Consider the following 23,406-nt stretch of genomic DNA (forward strand, 5'->3'; position numbering starts at 1 on the left):
TGAAAGTTCCAGTAAAAAAAAAAGTTCACATAAATATGGCTCCAGTTCCAGTTAATATAAAGATTGCTTTATGCTTTACCTTACCTCAAAAGAATTTTCTCCAGAACCATGGCAGATATAGAAACAAAATTGTCTTCATTCATAAAACAGACCCTACTGAGTTGATTGCTACCCACATTAAGTAACTCGGTTTATTTTCTTTCATAACAATGTTTGAATAATTATTGAATTTAAAGAAGAGTTTCCTTAGAAAGGGCATTGTGATGGAAGAATTCAGTTATTTCTTAACTATAATCAGCCACGTGATTAAATTTTAATTGTCAGTAGTGTAATTGCTTTGCTTCACTCACATAAGCACCAATCATTCAATTGTGGAGGTGGAAGAGGAAATGCTCTTCTGTTCATGCAGCTCAACAGCATGTGATTTAAAAGTTAACTGCTGTAATGGATGATAACAGGTTTGTTCGTACAGCAGTTCATGTTATGAGCATGCGCACATCAATTTTTCTGCTCGTAAATTCCAAGTGTGGATGCTCATGACATTTGCAATCTGTTGGAAACTGCTGTACCAACAAACCTTATATAGTGCTGAGTATAAGGTCCGTAACACACTAAAGCGAGAAATATGTAATGCATTTGTCGAGCTACAGAAAATGCTCTCCTTTAGCTCAAAATATGGCATAGCTGACATTGGTCGGCTAGCGATTTTCTGAAAACATAGCTACCGCCACCATCTGTATTTCCTGCTTCCACAGGTAACCTATCCGAATTGTAGCCTGTAAAATTTATATTAGGTGAGTAAAATTGAACAATTAATAAAAGATCCGCTGTAACTTTATTTCTATCAGTTCATATTAAACTGCCTTCCATATTGCGTAATAAAATTCGTCTTTAATTTTAGTTCATAGTCATCAGCATAGCGTGTTACGGGCCTGAAAGCCGAACTCTTCTGTCTTCCCTGTATATCTTTAGTGTACTGCATTATAGTAAGAATATTTGATTAGCTATGGGATTTACATATCTACAAAGACACATTGTGGGTTAGAATACTTAATGCAGTATTTATTCTTGTGTTTCAGATCAAATATATACCAATAAACCATGGTTTCAGTTTTTGAAACAGAGGTGGTCAACAAACTTTGATGCTCTTGAGAAATTCTACATGAAAATAAAGATTCGCTTCAATGAAACTGGAGAATCTTTAAAAAAATACGAACATTATCCTAATTTCTATAGGTAGTGTATTCAGTTTAACAATTTTATATTATGTGACATTTGTTCAAAATGGAAATATGATAAACAATCATTTCCAGTGTGGTTTCTTGTTTTACTGTAAATACTATGAACAGAAGTGTGAAATTATAGTATTAATTTTTTGTTTTTATAGCAAAAATGTTTTTAAAAACAGCACTTTATAGCATTAATTATTTCAAGACATGGTGTTTGTTCGCTAAAACCTTTTTAATATTTCATATATTTGACAGGGATAAATGAAAATAAGATACATAGCCTAAATAGTAATGGATATAATTGGTCATGTGATCAGTGTGTTACAGTGAAAAAGAAAAAGAAACAAAAACCATGAAAGTGGGAGAAAAAAAGTGCAGAGTTATGTGTTGACAATACATTTTGCTATAATAGTATAGCACTGAATAAAAGGTTGTGTTTAAATTCAGTGCCAACCAACATTTATTGTAATTTAAAAACCAACAAGTGCAATATTACAAACAGCTGGTGCCTGCCTTCAATCTTCCTGGAAACGATGTCCATGTTAGAGAATATCAGTTACACATTCTGGTCCACGTGCTCTGTAGCAGACAGAAGTAAAAATGAGTATTTTACATGCACCATTCGTGGTAGGCCTATGCCAAACTCCACAAAGACGAAATTCCTGGCTGTGTTCTGAAGAACGAAATAAAATCTGAAAAATGTATTGAAACCAAAATTAAAAAAGATTATACATTCTTGGAAACTGTTCGTATTTTGCTGAAAATACAATTTATCATGGTAATATCTATTTATATAATTAATTAATAAATATGGGAAATGCGTGTTATTATTCGGTTGAGAAGTTTTTGTCATCTAGTCTTCTGTCAAAAAATCTGAAAGTTAGAATTTGTAAGTTATATTACTGGTTGTTCTGTATGGTTGTGAAACTTGGACTCTCACTTTGAGAGAGGAACAGAGATTAAGGGTGTTTGAGAATAAGGTTCTTAGGAAAATATTTGGGGCTAAGAGGGATGAAGTTACAGGAGAATGGAGAAAGTTACACAACGCAGAGCTGCACACATTGTATACTTCACCTGACATAATTAAGAACATAAAATCCAGACATTTGAGATGGGCAGGACATGTAGCACGTATGGGCAAATCCAGAAATGCATATAGAGCGTTAGTTGGGAGGCCTGAGGGAAAAAGACCTTTAGGAAGGCCGAGACGTAGGTGGGAAGATAATATTAAAATGGATTTGAGGGAGGTGGGATATGATGGTAGAGACTGGATTAATCTTGCTCAGGATAGGGACCAATGGCGGACTTATGTGAGGGTGGCAATGAACCTCCGGGTTCCTTAAAAGCCAGTAAGTAAGTATAATTAATTCTCAATAATAAAATGGCCTTAAACATTTGCAGTTGTGATGAAATGTAAAGCACTGAAAAGGAGGAGCAAAAATCATGCTTAATTTTATCACTCTTACACAATTACGAATTTTCATGCCTCTTAACTATGAACTCAAAATGTGTAACATGTTTTCTTACTCTTCTTATTCTTCTAATGGCCAGTTGGAGGATGAGTTCATTTGTTGCCTATCTGTCCAACATGCATTTATTTTTCTCTGCATATCGTACATTCGTCAGACGGATACATGCCAAGTACATACATGTTATTTAACTCTTTGCAGCACAAATTAATTTTTTATGTTTTTCATTTCATGGATCATTACAAAGCTTCGATTAATTTTTTTTCAACATTTTAACTCTGCACACAATTTCAAAACACAGATATCACCTCTATGTATACTCAAGAGGTGGTTCCTTGGTGGAATATCTGTGCCATAAAATTTAGAAAGAAAGAAAACTGTGATTCTTCTGAATAACCACTATGCTGCAAAGGGTTAACAAGGTATTAATTGATGCAGTGTAGTAGTGGTGTTTTTCCTAACAACTTGATGTTACATCAGCTTTGTTTCTTTACTAAAATTATTATAAAAGTTTATAGTAAAATGGAATGTCTCCAGAAATGTAAAAAATTTTTCAAAGACTTCCACTTTCATCATCCAATAGCATCAGCCTTTAACACATGGATATTTGTATATAAGATTTTTGGAAAACTTTTTATAATTCTTCAATAAATTTTCAGAGCCGGCAATATGGACCATGGTCATTGGACGGCGCCTTATTTTGACTGTAATGGAAAAGTAAAGCAGTGGGTTATTACTTACGCAGCTCCATTTTTTGGTTGGGATAACCTGAAAGTGAAACTGGAATTTAAGTAAGTACCTTTGTTAGTCTGTCCATATGTATGGTTTAAAAATAATTTGGGCCATTAAAAAATGCTAACAGTTTTTTGAATGTTCAATTTAATTTATATTATTTGCGTACACACAACAAAATTGTTTAAGCTTGATTCAGTATGTGGCTTAACAAGGATGCTACGAAATACAGTAAAACTGCATTTGTACATTTTATGTGAGTCTGAAAAAAAAAAATGTATACGTAATTGAAATGGCATTTAGTAACATCTGAAAAAAAAAACATTTAATAACATGATTATTTTACAAGAAAATCCGTTATTTTGGATTGCTGGTTTTTATTTGCTCCTACGAAATAAACCTTGCTCTCAAACTGTGTAACTTCTCCATAATTTGTTCAGTTACATCAAAATATTGTCAATTTAGAGGGTTACAGTAGTTCAGTGTGGTTACAGCTTTGGTGTTGGATTCTCATTATTTAAAGTGTTCCTTTTCTTCCATTTCTGAATGGATGTGCATGGGGAGCTTCGAGTTTCCACAAATTTCAAAGTGAGTCACATCTTAACACTGAACACATACTGTATTTTCGCGTTCTGACATTTTTATGGCAAACCAAATTTCGAGCAAAAGAGATTTAGAATGTATAAACGACATTTCATATGCCTAGGGTTTAGAAAACGAAAAAAGTATACCCAAATTAATTAACATGGAAATTATAGGAATTTTGGTGGTACTTCGGAGAAAAACTCCATGGCCGGGAGGAAAAAGGTCTTAAGTCAATTTTTTGTGAAAATGAGATTTTTATATATTCTGAAAGCGGAAACAATTCTCTATAATCTGGTAAAACAGCTAAAGTCAAATAAGACTCCTGACTGGATTTATAGAGCATTGCCAAATGTCCTAAGTACTTTTTGAATCGAGCACACACATTTTAGGATATTTAATACTTTATTCCTTACAAACCATCACATGTTTCCTTACAAACCATCACATGTTTACTTTCCATGCTCCCCTATCAAAAAGGTCTAACTTGTATTTTAGCCATTTTATCATATACTGATGCCCTTTCCTTTTAAAACTTTTAAGCACCAGGGTAAACAGTCCTATAATTGTTTAAGACCCATTTTGCATTCCTAATAATTTACATTTCTCATTCATTTTGACATGAAAAAGGTCTTATGTTTAATAGTCCCTTCTACTCAGTTTGGCTTCTAGTCTTAAAAGGGCTTAAGTGCGGCTATTTTTGGAAATAATCAAGAAAATTGTTAAATGAGCAACATTACCTATTTTAGAAGAAATGTAAACAAATAATATCCAGGAAAAACTTCTTAATTAAAAAAACTCTATAATTGACACCAATTTCAATCTTTCTACTGCTTTCCTGAAAATTATAAAATTTTTACTTAAGACCTTTTTCCTCCCGGCCACAGAACTAAAGAGTGAAAAAATGCTTAACTGCAAAACATACTTACATAAAATAATTTTTACTGTATTTATCACATATAAGTTTAGATAAGATCTAATGTTCTTAATCATGATACACATATTCTCTCTTTCATTTAGTCTTGTTTCTTTATTATCATTTATCAGGCAGTACATCTCACTTGTCGATATGTGTCAGAGAAATACATCTGAAGTCTGATTAATGTAATATGTTACTAGTCAGCGATGTATGCAATGGAGGGGAACTGTCCACACTATCCCATTATCTCCTAGATTAGTTTCCTCATGAGTGATGCTTCATTGGTGTCATTTATGACGTTCCAACCTGTCTTTAGGCTGTTGACTAAGCAAACAAACAATCTTATTTCCAGGGGAGCTGTAGCTGTTACAATGAGCTTACTCCAGTTGGACATTAACCAGTGTCCTGATAAATACTACGTGCCTAATGCATTCAAAGATACTCACAAATGTGATAAGAAAACATCATATGTAAGTACTATACCGTAATACACAGTTTTATTTTAATATTTACTTCACATTTCAACATCTCATATGCTTCATCACTGCCATGCTTTGCTGTAGCACATAGGAGATGATGTAGTTGAAGACATGATACATTCAGGATTAGTTCCAGATAGTGGAAATTTATCCTATTATCTAGGGACTGGATGTGGCTTCTTTGACTTCTGGCTGTCTTGTGTTGTCGCATAATAATTTGGTGCGTAGATAATCTTCATTCTTTGCTGTGTGATACTTTATAATCAAACTAGATGTATGTATTTATTTACACTGCAAGTGGGCAAGCACCCGATGGCAGTGGTATACACAATATAAACAATACACAATACAATTTAACACAATAATTATAATTAATAATAAAACGTAAATAAAATGCCTAATTTTACAATACAACCTACATAATTATATATAGGCCCTACATAAATTTCAATAGTCTTTCACTTTACTCTCATCTCACTCACCGTAGTGGCACTATGACGCATTTCACTGACACTTTAGGACACATTTCACTGACACTCTATAACACATTTCACTGACACTATAGAACACATTTCACTGACGCTATAAATTATCACTGATCGGAACTATTCACTGCACTGTAAAACCATAACTTCACTGACTCACCTCGCTTCACTGATACAACAGTTCAAATAAGTCAAATAATTACATCCTTATGCATACTTATAAACAGAACTACATTTAAACTAAACGTTTCTAGTCTAAGGCCCTCTTACACGCTATTTTTAAATAATTTACAATTCAAACCAAGGAAGTAACTCGTCAGGCTAAATAAATACATGTTACCTTAAAAAATTAAATCCCAAATGTCACCTTAATTTTAATTTGCACTTTATACACAACTTTTTAAGTTATGTATAAAATGCAAATTAAAATTCTCAGAAAATTCGGAATTCTTTGCAATCTAATTCTTCTTCTAATTGTTACAAATAAATAGGGGTGTAATTTTATGGTAATTATTTCACCCTGATTTCGTTGCTTAAAAAGATTTTATTTCGGTGAATAATTCATAAAAAAGATAACAAGCAATTTTGCACTAAAGAAATTTAAAAAAATAATAATAAATAACTTTTTTTTAACCATTATTAAAAATTGTTTTCATCATTAAATAAATTCAATTTCATTTGATTGTAAAAAGATGACGGCACTGCCTTCTTGATCACATGAAGGCATTTGTTGCTGGAAAGAGAAATGACTGTTGTCTGCTTGCACTGTTCCCTGGAAGTAGTCCCTGAAACTATACAAGATGTTTGATGCATGTAATGCTGAATGATCAGATATGTAGAAATGTTCATGTATATTTTTTAAAATAAAAAAATGTTCACGTTTTATTTGGAAGAAAGAGTCATTTTTCATACGAATTCTCCATAGAACCTCATTTTTTTTTTTGTTTAAAATAGCATGGTAATTAAGTAATTTTCGTAGATTTATATAAATTTCTCTAAAATTATGGATATATTTCACTTGCTTTTACACTTTCATTAAGGAATTTACGTTTTCCATGCATAAGATTAAGTTTTTAACGCATTTCGCATATATATTGTTAATACCAAAAAATTGCATTCCTATAAATAAACGAATATAGACCTAATACATTATTATAAGTTATCAGTATAACACAACCAAACCACCTATCATAGTTGCTTTCTTCATTAACATTTTGAAGAAAGTGTCTAATATCAATTGATGCTAACATTCCTTAGTCATCCAAAAAATACAGAGTTGTCTATTTTCAGGCTTCAAGGTTCATATGACTGACCCTAGAGGTATAAACTAGGAAGTTCCACCTTTAATCTTTCGTTAAACCTGCAGGGTTAAATAACTGTGTGTGTGTGCGTGCATGCGTGCACGCGCGTGATAGTGCCGATTACAAATTCAATTTGTTTGTTGCAGTGTGTTCCAATTCTGGGGCGCGGTTTTGAAACTGGAGGCTATAAATGCGAATGTCTACAAGGATATGAATATCCATTTGAAGATCTTATTACCTACTTTGATGGACAGCTAGTGGAAGCAGAATTCAGTAATGTTGTTCATCAGAAACCAACAAGGTAATAATTTTGTTGCAACTAAATTACCTTTGTAAGCTCTTGCATCCATTTCATTCTACATTGTAAAGATTACTTTTAAACTCTATCGTTTATAATACTTTATTTGCCAGAGATCAGTACATAAGAAACTGAAAGCGCCATCTTACAGTTGTTCATTTTAACGTTGACTGTAATCAAATACATTGAGCTTTTATTTGTCAAATTTCGTTGAAACATAACACAAACGAACATTGATCCTAGTCCCAGCCTAAATCTTTCATGTGAAAACATAACAATTTATCTCTCTTGTAACTCATCTTAGTTCCAAAAAGTTTACTATGTTATCTCATACTCCAAAATATCCATTTTGAGATATGGTGAGATGAATGTTCCATTTTGCATACAGCATTATGACTTACTTCCTTTGAATATTGAAATATATAAGTAACTATTTATTCCTGAAATTCGAGACTACCAACATCAAAATAAGCATAAAATAGGCCTACTATATATGAATCAACCATAACCTGAAAATCCATGTTTTGGCTCTTTCTTTTGCCTTCTGACAAGAACTAGTAGCAGAGATTGGATTTTTTCTAGTGGCAATGGTTGTAGGCATAACACGAAATACCTGTAGATATCTAACCATGTTCAGTTTAAACCTTTCTAGAATTCTGTTAGTTTTTCAGGTTTTAATTTAATTTCTGAGATACAGGCACCTGTAGAGTGTAATTTATTATTCTCAGTTATAGATGATAGGCAATAATATTGATTAGAGATGTGTCAACCAGAGTTGCCAAATCTTGTAGATAAAGCACATGGTTTGTTAATTATGCTTGTTGAAATTACGACCAATGGTAGATTGAAATTTTGATTTTCATCTTTGTGTACATATTAAAGTTGCATGTTGAACATACAAATGCAGACATAGGGTCGAATTCATAGTCGTCACTTATAAAATGAGGAAACACTTAAGTAATGGGCGTTCCCTTAGCACTTATTTCAGATCGTATTGCAGAGACGCTACTCATTCATATGCCCTGAGCATTCCCTTGACATCGAAAGAAATATGGCAACATGACTAGACGTGAGCGCTTTCCTACATTCAATTGTTATCCAGCGCCTTCAAATTGTTAAATCGGTATTGTTGTCATACACAAATACAGAAGTAAATATTATAGAGCTAAAATTATACAAGAAAGCATTTTACAGAAAAGAAAGAAGTGAGTGAAGATAACTAGTTATGAAATATGGAGATATCGTCGAAAGGAAAATTAATTGATAATTGTTCTCTCCAAAAGAAGAAATTGACATGGAATAAAATTGCAGTTGAGTTTAATGCAAACTCCGGAAATATTCCTGTAAGTTTAATCATTTTAATTTATTTTTCAGTTATTTTTATGCTAAACAAAGTGGAAATGATATAATTACGCAAATTTTAACAGCTTATTCCTTGGGTAGAATACAAACAAAAATGCAAATGACACTTCGTTGGGACGTGAATACTGTACTTTTCGAAAAAAAAATACCACTCAAACCTATCTGAAATGCTGTTGTATCATAAAATCTCAAAGCAACCAGTACTTTCAGCAGTGGCGAAATCTGCAAGCCTCATGGTTGTATTGTGAATTGAAACGAGAGACACCAGAATATTCACAACAGTGTTCTTGTCGAAATGGTATCTCCTCTTATATTGTTGATCATTATACATCTCTAAAGGATTTTCCATATCACTGATATATCTTTTGCTTGCCGAAAGCTCATTTTCATTTTAATTACAGAACTCAATAAATTAAATTAAATCATAATCATCATCTATTGTATATCGAATCAGCTGATCACACTGCATATGAGGAAACACTTGAGTAAGCTGACAAGCTACCTTATTTGAATAAGTGTTCACTTCAGTGGGATTTATGAATTGGAAATTATTGTAAGCAACTGCTTAAGTGTTTCCTTACGATAAGTGTTGGCTATGAATTCGGCCCATAGACACAAAATGTTGCCTACAGCTTGAATGAACACAAAATTACTCGTGTTTGGATAACTGAATTTCTCTTTCTGTTTTAGATACGATATGTTCAGTTGCAGGCTGGCAGGTGCTGCAAGTGTCCAAGGCAGCATCCTCATACTCCTGGGCATGTTCTTTCTTGTCAGGTTTTTAATTCGGTGAATCAGAATGTGAGCAAGTATTACACGTTATAACAAAAGTAATATTTTAGACTTTATACCGTTGCTCAAGGTAATTTAGTCAAGTTTATAAGTATTCGACATTTTTTCGATTATTTGTCGAAATGAACTCTTGGAGGTTTGTACTCGTATGTGAAGATATTTTACAGTTATTTTTATAAACATTTTTATAATACTCCGAGTTTTAACAGTATTGTATGAGAAGGAAAAGCATTCCATGTGCTGAGAGAATCGGCAGCAGATTGAAATGTGGGTAACTTGAAACAGACTGAGCAGAAAGAAGGAAAATTCTATATTCGCAATGGTGCCACATACTATGTGTGTGTTCCAAATGCACTAACTGTTACCAGTTTGGTAACAGTCTTCTTGAACTCCAACTATTTTTGGAGCGTCTCAGTAGAAAGTAATCACAAAAATAACTTTTTATTGGTCTTTTCTTGAATGCCTAGATGAATTGTCTTTATAAATTCTGAAGGGCTTGTAGGAAAACAACAGTTGCAAGGTAGACCAAATCCAAATTCGTGAAATTCACAGCTAGAGTCCGGTGAAAGTGGGTTTTATTTTTTTTATGAAAAATTTGTTTTAGAATTTCAAGACTTCAGTGTTATTGCCAATTTGGCAGTGTTATTTTAAAATTATATTCACACAAGTTTTATAATCCTGGTTTAAGATATCAAACACAGTAAGAGCAGTTATATATGCAGTATTTTCAGCATCAATTTTCAGTTTTTACAATTCATATAGATTTTAATACACAACTGCATTCAATTGTTGACAAAATGAGGGAACGAAATTTTCATCAAAAATGTATTTCAAATTATTCAAAGCCTTCTGTACATCGCCTTCAACATCAGCGTTGCTCTGGTCCAGAACGAAAAAAAAAATTCTCACATAGTAGTAATAGTAACATGCTGGAATTACAATAGCAGATTGGTTTGCACAGTGATGGAAGGATAAACTTGTTAGATTTTTCAAATACAGAATCAAACTTGCTGGAAGTTGAGTGTGGAATGTTTTTATTTACTCTTCAGGACTTGGACTTCAATTTCATTCTAAAATTGTTTAGTTTTGTCCTCCCTAAAGATGTTACGACTTTTTATATTTTGCAACGAAAGATATCTCATACAGATTACTTTTTGCAACACTCTGAGAGACACTTAGATAAAAGGACAAGTGATTCTGATACCTCGTATTGGTTAGAAGTGATGACACGAGGAAGTTCGTAGAACATCACAGCAAAAGACTATCACAGAGTTTTCTTCAAGATTTTCGGAACATTTGGCATCTCTTAAGATAACTTACGGTCAATATTTTGAATTCCCAATACTGAGAAATGAACTACAGTATTATATTCGAACTCGCAGTTCTCTGACAGTATGTGCGAATTGCTGAAGGTCCTACATATGCAGATCTTTGTGACATTCTTCCAGAAGTGTATTTAACTATTTGTTTTATGGTCACAATTCCAGCTACAAGTGCCTTCAATTAAAGAGGGTTTTCCATTTTACAGAGAATAAATACATATTTTGCTCATTTTCAGACTGAAAATTTCCTTTGTCACTGCTCTCTGTTAAAAAAAATCTGCTCTCATGGTTAAAAAAAAACCTAGTTTTCACAGTAGTCTTTGATTTGTTTTCTACATGAACTTGAAGTCTCGAAAAGTAGAACTCTCATATAAGTACTAATTTAATGATATAGACATTTCTAAAAAAAAAAAAAAATCCAGCTGTAATGATAAAACCGTGAATCAGTGAACTGTGACATGCATGTTGATGGTAGCCTACATATATAACATGACTTTGTGTAACCAGCACGTGACATTACAACCATGTGAGATCACAACTGATTTTACGTCACATGCCATTTACATGTTAGTTTTATATTATATAATGATTGTTGTTACCTGCAGTAATTTGTTTCTGGGCAGTCTGATAGTTTAATTTTGGATGATGCATTTGTTGGGGTTAGTTAGGTGATAGCTTACAATTCCGTGAAGGGCACACCACACCACACCACTGGTACATAGTAATACGTTATGACCATGCACACCCACATTCTTAATTTGCTCCCAACTCTTAAAGTAAGAACAGAACAGTTTGAGCATAACATGATAAATGTTCTAGATGAAGTACATTCCAATGATTGTAAGGTGAATATAGCTTCAGTTGAGTGCTTGTTTGATTATGAATGTCATTTTGTGATACATTTTTTGGCACTGATTTACATTTCCGTACAAAAAATGTATGTCGGAATTTTGCATTGAAAGAGAAAAAGACATTCCTACAGCACTTTATTTTACAAGTAGAACAACCCACCATTTTTAATTCCACATCAAGGAGACGTAACAATTTTAACATGAGATCATGTACAAAGGCAAGAATATGAATGCTTGTTCGAGGTTGGACGGCAGTAAACTTGCATATTAGCAGATATTAGTTTACTTTTGATTCATTTACTTTGATTAGGAGATTCTGATTAAAGCTTCTCTCCATGAATGAAGTGGTGCAGTAAAGTAAATCACATGTGTATTAATTTAAGTGAAAATTAATGAGGTAATTGATTTAAAAATGTAAAGTAAAGTAGACTCTATTTGCATTAATATTTAGATGAAAATTAATTAATTCGGTAACTAATTTAAAATATAAAGTATAGTAGCCCCATGTGGATTAATGTTTCGATGAAAATTAATTTATCACAAATTATTAAGGGGACACTCAACTTAAAAATTGGAGAAAAAGTGTCATAGAAATGAAAAATTAAATTTCTACACTAATTTGCGTGACAGAACTAAATCAATACGCAGAATTCTTCCCCTATTAATTGAGAAGTCACAGTCAAATGCACAAAGCCAAAAAATGATAATTAAAAGTGATATTTCAATTAATGATTGATTAAAAATTGAAATATTTTTTATTTTGAAAAGTATTGGATCTAATGAGCTGAGATATTGCATGTTACTTTCCATGTGTATATTAAACTTTTTCTCCAAATTTGAAAAAGATTGGTCAAATAGGAAAAAAGTTCCAAAATATAGTTGAGTGTCCCCTTAAGTAAAGTAAATACTATGTCAATTAATATTTCAATGGAAATTAATAAATTAATTTAAAAACTAACCACTAGCCACGGACCACTTCCCTTCCCCCACTCTTTCTCTTCTACTATCACAAAGAACTTGCTAATTTCTTAGATAATCCTATAATATGATAATAGGGGAAAATAAATATACTGTAAGTTCACAGGGCTAACAGCTTCGAAGCTGGGTACCTGGTTCTAATGAAGTGCACTGGTGGCAATTTTAAAACATGGGGGCATGAGATAGTTACTCTGTCAGCCATAACAAATTCACTTCAATTAATTTCCCCAATGAAAAAAAAAAAAAGATCGAGGTGCAGGTGAGACTCGAACTCTCGAACTTCCGATTCAAAAACCAGCATTTTGACCCTAGACTATCAGTGACAACAATGAATTAAACTGTCTGTAATGAAATAGTGCAGTCTGCTTAAATGTTAACAAATGCACTTAGAATTCCCTGATGACTGACTACTGAATGCAAATACTGGAATCATATTTCATTTTTTGGAATATTTCACCAAAACTATTACAAAGGTAATTATTTGTTGTTGAACTTCCAATCCTTGCATCTCAAATTTGAGCCACTTTTTTCTTTGTCAGCAGGAAAACAGTAGAATTTGTAGACTCCATGCTTATGCTACCGACTATTTGTACAATTTAGAGCCGCACAACCAACCATTGGGTAAAATTAATAATACAGTTCAAAACTAAAATGCATCCACTTGTTAGATCTTTTACTTTCCGTATTATTGTTTCCGCCACACAGATGTCATACCACATCATGTCACATCACTCGCTTGGAATTCAACTTGGTGGATTGATCTGCTCGGGGAATGTAGTGCTTTAGACATTCCAATTACGTAATGCTGTTATCATTGTTTTTCTCTTTCTTCATAATGAATTTTTAATGATTTTATAAGAAAATATATTACAAACATTGTTCATCTCGGTGTTAATCAGTTCTGAATTTGTTGTTCGTGCTTTGAATTAATGAGTACAAATTTGTATTAGTTTTATAAAAAAATATCGTTTTTATCTACAATTTGGAGTAATCTAATGAATTGCATTCATACAGATATTTTATTTTCTGCTGATATCATGTAACTCAGATTGTTGATGAGTGAAGATTTACATTGTCTTCTTCATGAAAATTGTCTGATTAATGATGTGAAGAAAAACATAATAATTATGCACTCAAAAGTTCAAGTTATGTAAGATTGCAGACTTTCATAGTGATTGTTTTTAGAAAGTGATTTGGTATGTTACCTAGGTTGACCGTAATTTCTTCTTTTAACTTATATTTTGTTTAAATATTTGACTACTTTTAGTTATGTTTACCATCTGATATTTCATATATCTGTGACCTTGCTCCATTGAGCTTGAAATTATTGTATTTACTCGTGTAATTACCCCTCCCCCACCAGATTTTTAGGACATGTTTTTCAGAATTTTATTTTCCTCTTACATAGGGTGACCAGATTCACATCGATAGAAAAGAGGACACAAAGCTTCGAAAAAGAGAACAGAAAATATGTACTTTGATTTAGGCTCATGCCTATATTATACTTTAAAGTACGTCAATATACAGTACAGGTTTAGGCCTATATCATACTTAAAAGTACGGTATGTTAATATCTATTTTATTACAAAATAATTATGATAAAAATAATAATAGTGATTTTACAGTTAGCTACATATGAAAGTCAAGGGAACTATAATTATTAAAGAGGACAGAAAATATCTATTTATATTTAGGCTTAGGCCTATATTGTATTCAAAATTATGTCATTATCTATTTTATTATAGCATACTTATGATAAAACCTAATGATATAAAATGGTTTTACATGTGAAAGCCAAGGGAACTATAATTACAATATTATCGAAAGGAGAAGGAAAGAGAGTTAAGAACATTGGCAAAGAGTATATTTCGTCGGTTCTGCTGCCACCTACTGGCAAGTTAGGTTACTTGAAAAAAAGCATCAAATCAGAAAGTTTCAAAATATCAGGCATACAAGTTACGAAAAGGAGGACATTTCTTGATTTTTTTTTTTTTTTTAAATTCGCCCGGACTCTGGACAAAGTCCTAAAAAGGAGGCCATTTCCGGATAAAAGAGGACATCTGGTCACTCTACTCTTAAGGTACGATCACACGTCGCTACTTTTGCTGTGCAACTTTTGTACTACAGCTGCAAAAGTTGCGTGTCGTGTTCACACGTAAGCCAAAAGTAGCGTGCTGCATGCTACTTTTCGTGCTGCACAACCCGAGTGCTGCACAACCCGAGTGCTGCAAAAGTTGAAACTGGAGGTTGCGAGTCTATTCACACGCAAGGCGCTACTTTTGCAGCCGCAGTCATGCTGCAGGTTTCCATCTCCGTGTTGACTTCTCAGTATACATTTTGTGATTATGTTCGCATTATTAATAAACTCGTGTAAAAGCTTACTTATATATTATTTGCTTTTCTGCCTTAATTAGTATTCAGAAATTGGCATTATTTTTATTATAAAGCTTTTAAAAACCCCTATATACTTAAATGATAACCAACAGCATATTCACGTAATCAATGTTGGCAACCCTCCTGTTTGAAACTACGCTACAGAAAATTAAAAAAGTGAATTATATCGTCAGCAAATATGCTCAGACTGTGTCGTGCATTTAATAATTGTTACAAATAATTTATTTTCATCACATCTAACATTAAAATACATCCAAACAATAAAAGTATCATTGGCACATTTGGGTGGCAACACTGGTCGCAACCGCAGCAAAAGTTTCAACAAAACCGATATCAAAAATGCTGCGGCTGCAACCCTGAGAACCCTGTTCACACGTCGCTACTTTTAAGCTGCCGCAGCATAGAAAAGTAGCGGGCAGCAGGTTCGGCAGCCGCTACTTTTCGGGTTGCACCGTTGTTTACATGTCGCAGTACTAGAGTTGCGCGGGTTTTTGTACTGCAGTGCTGCAAAAGTAGCGACGTGTGACCGTACCTTTACATTAAACAAAGCTGGGCACTCTTTTCACCTTTAAGAACGCTTTCGTGAAAATTCAAAGTATTAAAAAAATAGGCACAGGAAACCCATTGTCATTAGTCATCCATTCTATAATGAAAAAGTCTTGTGATATTTCTTCTGTTACGGAAGATGATCTGAATTTGTTGTGTGCTGAAAGTAGTGAAAGATACATGTACGTCGAGTATTTTATGTCCGAAGTTTAAGACCATGATTAGAGATTAGTCAAGGCCATTCAAAGAAAAACTGCGAAGTTGTTCATAATTACTCATATTGTAGTACAGATATCGTGGGCTTGCAAGAAGAAGTTGGTCTCATTGCTTTCCTATGTAGTTACCAACTTTTTTTTAGTAAGGCCACGATATTTGTAGCTATTTATTATAAACATTGATTTTATAAATGAATTGTTTGATGTTATATATGACCAGATTATTCTTGATACTTCGTAGTCCTGTAATTTCCCCCTCCGAATTTTTTAGAAAAGGGGGGGGGGGAATTACACGAGGAAATATGGTATTGCAATGATTTTGTGATAATTTTTTTTCTTGTTATTAAAAAGAACAGTAGTCAGTTTCAGAAGTCAGAAGAAGAGACAAGGATAAGGAAAATTAATGGAATGGTATTATTTACACAACAAAATAGTTACAAAGCAGTGTTTTCTTAATGCAATAAAATCAAACATAATTTTATTTAATGTCATTAGTATGGCCTGCATACTACAAAACTCATGGGCCTAATATTAATCACACGCAGAATTTACATTATTTGCTTATATTTTGTAATGTGTAGTGAAAGTACTATTGCGAAATGGAAGTATATTGCTTTGTCCCCATACATCTATCTCAGAAGCTTAGTAAGTAGTTATAACCATTTGGAAAGAATGATCTGTACATTGACTTTTGTATTTAAATGTACACTCTGTAAATCAGAAAGGAACATGTGAAAATGAAACATTATTCTCCACTAGGGTGAGAATAAATGGCTGCATCACCTGTACTTTGCCATATATACCAGCTAGTGTGTGCATTAGTTAGAGAGTACTTAAAAATCTTAAAAATGAATGTCATTTGGGGAATGTATTATGTTACGGCATTAGAAATGTATATTTTACATACAGAAATTTATACCCTACATCGTAAAGAAAATAGACTTCTTCTTTTTCATTTTTTTTTTTTTACCATAGGAGACATTCTTTCATGAAAGCAAGGTTTCTTTTTCACTTTGATTTCTATTCAAATTTAATGATGTAATATTCCCAATGACTGACCATTCGCTTCACACATTTTCACTGAAGATGATATATAATGATGTCACGCAGCAGTAATAGAACATTCAGCTGTCAGTGTTGTGAACATTTTTTATAAGTCATCACAAAATAACAGTTTAATATACTGTAAACAGTAATATTAAATTCACCGATGGGTATGTTATGAACTGAATTTTTATGCAATTGTGATTAAACTAATTTTCCGTCCAACACATTTTGTCTACAGCAGGATTACCTTTTTATATCATATTTATATTTAATCTTTACTTTTTATAATCATGTATACAATGTATTATGTCTGTTATATCTCATTCATGTACAAATATTCATTTTAAAATGTTTATTGATGAAACCATTGTGAAGTTTTTTTTTTTTTTACCTTAATCAAGAGAATTCTGCCCAGATTCATGTCACTTGTGAATGTTCCTGTTGTAAACAAATGGAAGGGATAGCAGTGTCCTCTAGTTCAGAGACTGATTGATGTGAGAATGTTCTCTTGGTAATCATTCGATTAAATAAGAATCTCATTTCAGTTTCGCAGTAATCAGCAGATTAGTACATATTTGACATTAAGTTAATTCTTACAACCTTACTTTTCATGAAAATCTATTTAAACACACACTCAATTGGTTGATAAAACACTTCCAAAAAGTCCACACCTGTGGAGTAGCGGTTAGAGCGTCTGGCCGCGAAACCAGGTGGCCCAGGTTCGAATCCCGGTCAGGGAAAGTTACCTGGTTGAGGTTTTCTCCGGGGTTTTCCCTCAACCCAATACAAGCAAATGTGGGTAACTTTCGGTACTGGACCCCAGACTCATTTCACCGGCATTATCACCTTCATATCATTCAGACGCTAAATAACCTAGATGTTGATACAGCGTCGTAAAATTAACCCAATAAAATAAATAAATATTTGCACCAGGAACATTCTTATGTAACACGAATCTTAGGATGTCTGCAGGCTTTCATAATATTTGAGAATATTATTCTGTAACTTATTTTAGTTCATAGATAAAAACTGTACACAATAAGAACATTCTGTCTTTGCCACAATTTTATGCTTGAAGAGCTGAAGTCGAAAAATGATTCATTTGGTATGTGATATATTACTTTCTTACACACACACACACATACCTCTCTAAACACTGTAAGTGAATACATCAACTGATTGCTTCCTTAGATTTTGTATTTTTCCTCGTCTTTTTGTCTGAAAATCCTATTTCAAGAATTACACAATAGTTCTACGTTTTAATTGACATGTATAGAGTTGAAAAATACAATTTCTGCTTTATGAATATGGGCGTTTTTTAAAGATTTGATTTTAAGAATGCAATAATGTTGAAATCTCATTTTATCCGTCCTTTGTTTCCATTAGAATATTAAATAATTTGATACATTTAACTTTGTTGTAGTTTAGTTACTTTAAGATTTAGTTAGTGTTAGTTACTTGTTTATGTAGTAACGTTATTAATGTAGCAATTTACAAAATATTTAGATACTTCACATTGTGGATGAGTAAGTAATCCCATGTATTTCCGTAATATTGTATTATACAGTTTATGAAAATATGATTTTGTATATCTGAATGAAATGTCATCAAATAGAAGTATATACTTTTATTGTAATTAGTATATTATACCTTTTCCTCAACAATCTATTCTTACCTAATCAAACAACTAATGTTTCTAAAGAGGAGATTCACATAATTGCAGTGAGGCATGCAAAATACAAGACTACATATGTCATGGGCCATTAATACAAATATAGGCTAGTGTGATGAAAGAGTAGTGGAATGGAGAAAAAAATTCTCTCCGGCACCGGGATTTGAACCCAGGTTTTCAGCTCTACATGCTGATGCTTTATCCACTAAGCCACACCGGACTCCATCCCGGTGTCTGATTGAATCCTCTAGGTTTAAGTTCCACTTCTTGGGTTCCCTCTAGTTGCTGCCGCCCTCTGCACTACGTCATAGATGTCTACGAACATAGGACTAATGTCCACATATGTGCAGATGTGCACTCATTGGCCGGGATCCACTGAATAAGCACTGTCTTAAATCGCAAAGTGATTTACGCATATCATATATATTATTTTAATGTACCGAAGTACATATGGTGTTTCCATGCAGATATTCTGCGTCAGCGTGCGATGAAAGAGTAGTGGAATGGAGAAAAAAATTCTCTCCGGCACCGGGATTTGAACCCAGGTTTTCAGCTCTACATGCTGATGCTTTATCCACTAAGCCACACCGGACTCCATCCCGGTGTCTGATTGAATCCTCTAGGTTTAAGTTCCACTTCTTGGGTTCCCTCTAGTTGCTGCCGCCCTCTGCACTACGTCATAGATGTCTACGAACATAGGACTAATGTCCACATATGTGCAGATGTGCACTCATTGGCCGGGATCCACTGAATAAGCACTGTCTTAAATCGCAAAGTGATTTACGCATATCATATATATTATTTTAATGTACCGAAGTACATATGGTGTTTCCATGCAGATATTCTGCGTCAGCGTGCGATGAAAGAGTAGTGGAATGGAGAAAAAAATTCTCTCCGGCACCGGGATTTGAACCCAGGTTTTCAGCTCTACGTGCTGATGCTTTATCCACTAAGTCACACCGGATTCCCATCAGATCAAATCCTCTCGGTTTAAGTTCTACCTCTTTGGTTCCCTCTAGTGGCCAGGATGGGAATCTGGTGCGGCTTAATGGATAAAGCATCAGCACATAGAGCTGAAAATCCAGGTTCAAATCACGGTGCAGAAGAGAATTTTTTCTCTGTTCCACTACTCTTTCATCGCACGGTGACGCAGAATATCTTCATGGTAACACCATAATACTTCGGTATATTAAAATAATATATACAAATATAGAGTGTTCAGCCCATGATAGGCAAAGACCAACCAGCTGGCTGCTGATCTAAGTTCACATGCCTCAGCAGATGTGAACAATCATCCAATCAGTATGGAGGTAACATGTGGTTAGCACAATGATCCCTTCATCAAGATGTGTGGGCATCAGTCCTGTACATTGGCCAAAATGTGAGAAAATCTAACCATTTCATAATGCAAGTCAGACATTTTACTTTAGACCAGTGGTATCAACCTTTTTGAAAATAAGGCCTACTGGTAGTAGTAGTAATAATAATAATAATAATAATAACAATAATAATAATAATATATAATGTTCTATGATGAAAATTAGTATTGGACAGTAGTTTATTATAATTTATTTGTGGGTGTTGTTGGCCACTGATTCCAGCTGACACATTACTTAGATTTGATTTTGCTTCGTTACAGAGCTGCAGGATGTATAGGGATATTTTTATAATAATTAGTAGTAAACTTTAATAAGGGCCATATTCATAGACATTCTTAGCTCAGGTTTCCGGTGGATGATCAGCGAACTAACGTTTTTCGTATTCATAAACCAATGTTAGCAATATATGATATGATATGAATCCTGTAGAAGTAACCAGTCGATAGCCGGGGCTAGTTTAGCACGCTCATAGCGCGGGCTAGCGAAATGTCTATGAATAGCACCCTAATTGTATACAGTTAAAAAAGATGCACATTTTAAATTCAGATTTAATTTTGTATACTGGAGAATTACTAGGTACCGCATACCCAGTGCTTTTCTTTTGGAGAAAACTGTGGTATGTATATTATAACAGATGGGAAGATGATTACCGTCCAGTGTATGAAATTTTGTGGTTTTTAATCTCCTTTTCGTCCAACTTTAAGACTTGGAAGTTGTAAGGACAATTCAAAGAAAATTTATGTTAAAAACATTTATTAACATTATTTTCGGTTCCATGATGAAAAATACAACAAAAAGGTTCTGACGTATTCTGCCAGAAAAAATCACTGGGAATACCCCATTATCTCCTGGCTTAGCCGCCTTATGAGTGATGCTTTATTGGTGTCACTTATGAGGCTCAAACCTGTCTTCGGACAGTTGACTAAACAACAAGCAAAATAAACATTTAATACAACTTAATTAAGGATCTTTGTGTAACTAGATTTAATGATGTGGGTTTCATTCACAAACTTTTGTATGTTTTTTCTTTTCTTGAAACCTATGTTTTAGGGTACAAAAATTATTGCACCATTTTAAGTGGAGTTTTTTTTTTGTCGAAATAATTGACAAGACAAAATTATACATTTCGTTCATTTTTAAAGATCACATACTTCATAGCCTCTTACTTGGCCTTTCAGGTGACACTGAAATATGAAAAAGTTTTAAGTTCTTCCATTTATGCAACTATGATTGAAAAGTGCAAGAATATTGGTACAACTTGAACTTTGGTCAAGCTTTATTGAATCGTGTACGTATATAGAAAATTATGTACTTGCACTAGTAATTTGTATCCTATCGTTTTTATGAAATATATGTATATTTGGATAGTCTAGATATATTTCTTCTCTGTTCTTAGATAACTCCTAATTTCCATCCCTCCTGGATTATACTTGAATTAAAAGCTGTAATTGGATCATATTTATTGAAAAGTTATCTTGTAATATGGCCCTTCTCAACCAATATTTGCAGTCTATTGTCTTAATAATTCGTAACTTTTTTTTTTATTTTAGTACCGGTAAATGAATAATAATTTCTCAGAAAGATAAAACTGTAATTATTTATTTAGTAATTCGAAAGTTTAAGATATACGGTATTTGAGAAGAGGGGAGAAGAAGAAATGAATGGTTTCGTTTCTTAAACCAAATGTAGTTTTTTTTAACTCGGTTACGAGTTTGCATAACACAGAATAATATAAAAAGATAATACATTTAAATATTAATAATATCAAGATTATAATATATGGAATAACCAAGTGAGTTGGCTCAGATGGTAGCGCGTGAAACTCGCTTTCTGGAGGTCCCAGGTTCAAACCCCGTGGCCGACCAATCTGAGTTTTTCGTGATTTTCCTCAGTCACAAAGACAAATGCCGGATTGGAAATTTACATGCCACGATTCATCACCGCCGAAATCACCAGTATCATATACATTAATTGGAATCTAAATCAGTTATGAACACAGGCCATCTACAATACAAACTCGGCAATAGCGAAAACGGCCTACTATATCCTAGACACGCGATATGACCACAGATGTTAAAGGTTGTATAAATAACTAAACAAAAAATAATACATGGAATGTGTTAAAGTAATTTCCATATAAGAAATTACTCTGCAACTGAAGGTTTTTTACACCATAGTTATCATCGATTAAATTCTTTAAGGGAAGAGGGCGATATTTTTTGGTGAAAAATGAGTAAATTTTCGAAAATTTCTTTACTCTGTGATATGTGTGGAATGCATTGCATAACATTTTGTGGGCATTTGTGTCCTTAGCGGATTTTGAGACGCCATTTTTAAACTTCCTGCGGTATGGATTTTTAAATCACAGTCCCCTTTTATAGTTGTTTCCGGTAACTTCATTTTTTTTTTCTACATTGCCAGACAAAAATGGATACAATTTCTGAACTATTAAAGATACATGCATGAAATTTAGAACACACATTCTTTAGACTATTAGGAAACTTTCCTCTGTAACAGAATTTTGTTAATTGACTTCATTTTTAAGATATGTCCGTTTGTTTGCGAAAAAGGAAATCAAAAAAGTATTACTAAATTTTAATTGTTTATTTTACAAATGTAGGGACTAATATCAAAATTCTGTTACAGGCAGTTTGTAGATCATGCTTTTGCAAGTACATTGCAAAAAACTGTTTGAATCTGTCTTTAAAAATGGTTCAGATGTATCGGTTTTAGTAAAATCCTTCATTGGCTATAATCTGGGCCCCCAATTTTTTTTTTTCCAAAATATTTATATTTGGTCGAGTTGCTACAGCTATGAGCTCTCTACATACAAAAAATTAATATTTTACACCAAATAGGAAAAAAGTTAAAAAAAATACCATCCTCTCCCCTTAAATCGACACGTCAGTTATATGTTGTATGAATGATGTTACAAAATCTTGTAGAAATTGTAACAATTTTGTGGAACATGACGTGTGAAAATGACGCATTTGTGCTGTTTGATATCAACATTAAACAAAATGAACATCGGAATTTTTGTTAGGTGCTATAGGTTCTTCAATGCCATTATGTTATATTTTATTTAGAAACACGTTGTTCCCAGAATTTTGCCTTTGTAGGTCTTAGCATAGACCGAAGTTGGTCCTCCTCAGGCGATATTTTAAAATGCATTTCCGGTATTCCGCTTGACCAAACGTTCGCAGCTGAATTAGGTGACCTCTAAACCACCTGCTTCCCTTCCTTTGTATTTGCCTCGCAGGAGAGGTACGCATTCATCTGTTGTGTATTGTGAACATGTGCCACCATGTGAGGGCATATGAAAAACATTCTTGAATATAATACACCATTATTATT

The 23,406-nt window shown here is 33.3% G+C and overlaps 1 protein-coding gene across 1 annotated transcript in view; it reads left to right on the forward strand.

Moving 5' to 3' along the window:
• Positions 1-18,631, forward strand: part of LOC138712569 (uncharacterized) — a 44,844-nt gene extending 26,213 nt beyond the window's left edge. The window contains exons 10-14 of the mRNA XM_069844499.1: positions 1,080-1,236; positions 3,358-3,489; positions 5,284-5,401; positions 7,343-7,497; positions 9,547-18,631. Coding sequence (XP_069700600.1) covers positions 1,080-1,236; positions 3,358-3,489; positions 5,284-5,401; positions 7,343-7,497; positions 9,547-9,649 — 665 coding nt within the window. The 3' untranslated portion in view covers positions 9,650-18,631. The remainder of the gene's footprint in view (positions 1-1,079; positions 1,237-3,357; positions 3,490-5,283; positions 5,402-7,342; positions 7,498-9,546) is intronic.
• The last annotated feature ends 4,775 nt before the right edge of the window (positions 18,632-23,406 follow it).

Source organism: Periplaneta americana, chromosome 13 (genome assembly GCF_040183065.1).
Source record: "Periplaneta americana isolate PAMFEO1 chromosome 13, P.americana_PAMFEO1_priV1, whole genome shotgun sequence".
Classification (NCBI taxonomy): Eukaryota; Metazoa; Arthropoda; class Insecta; order Blattodea; family Blattidae; genus Periplaneta; species Periplaneta americana.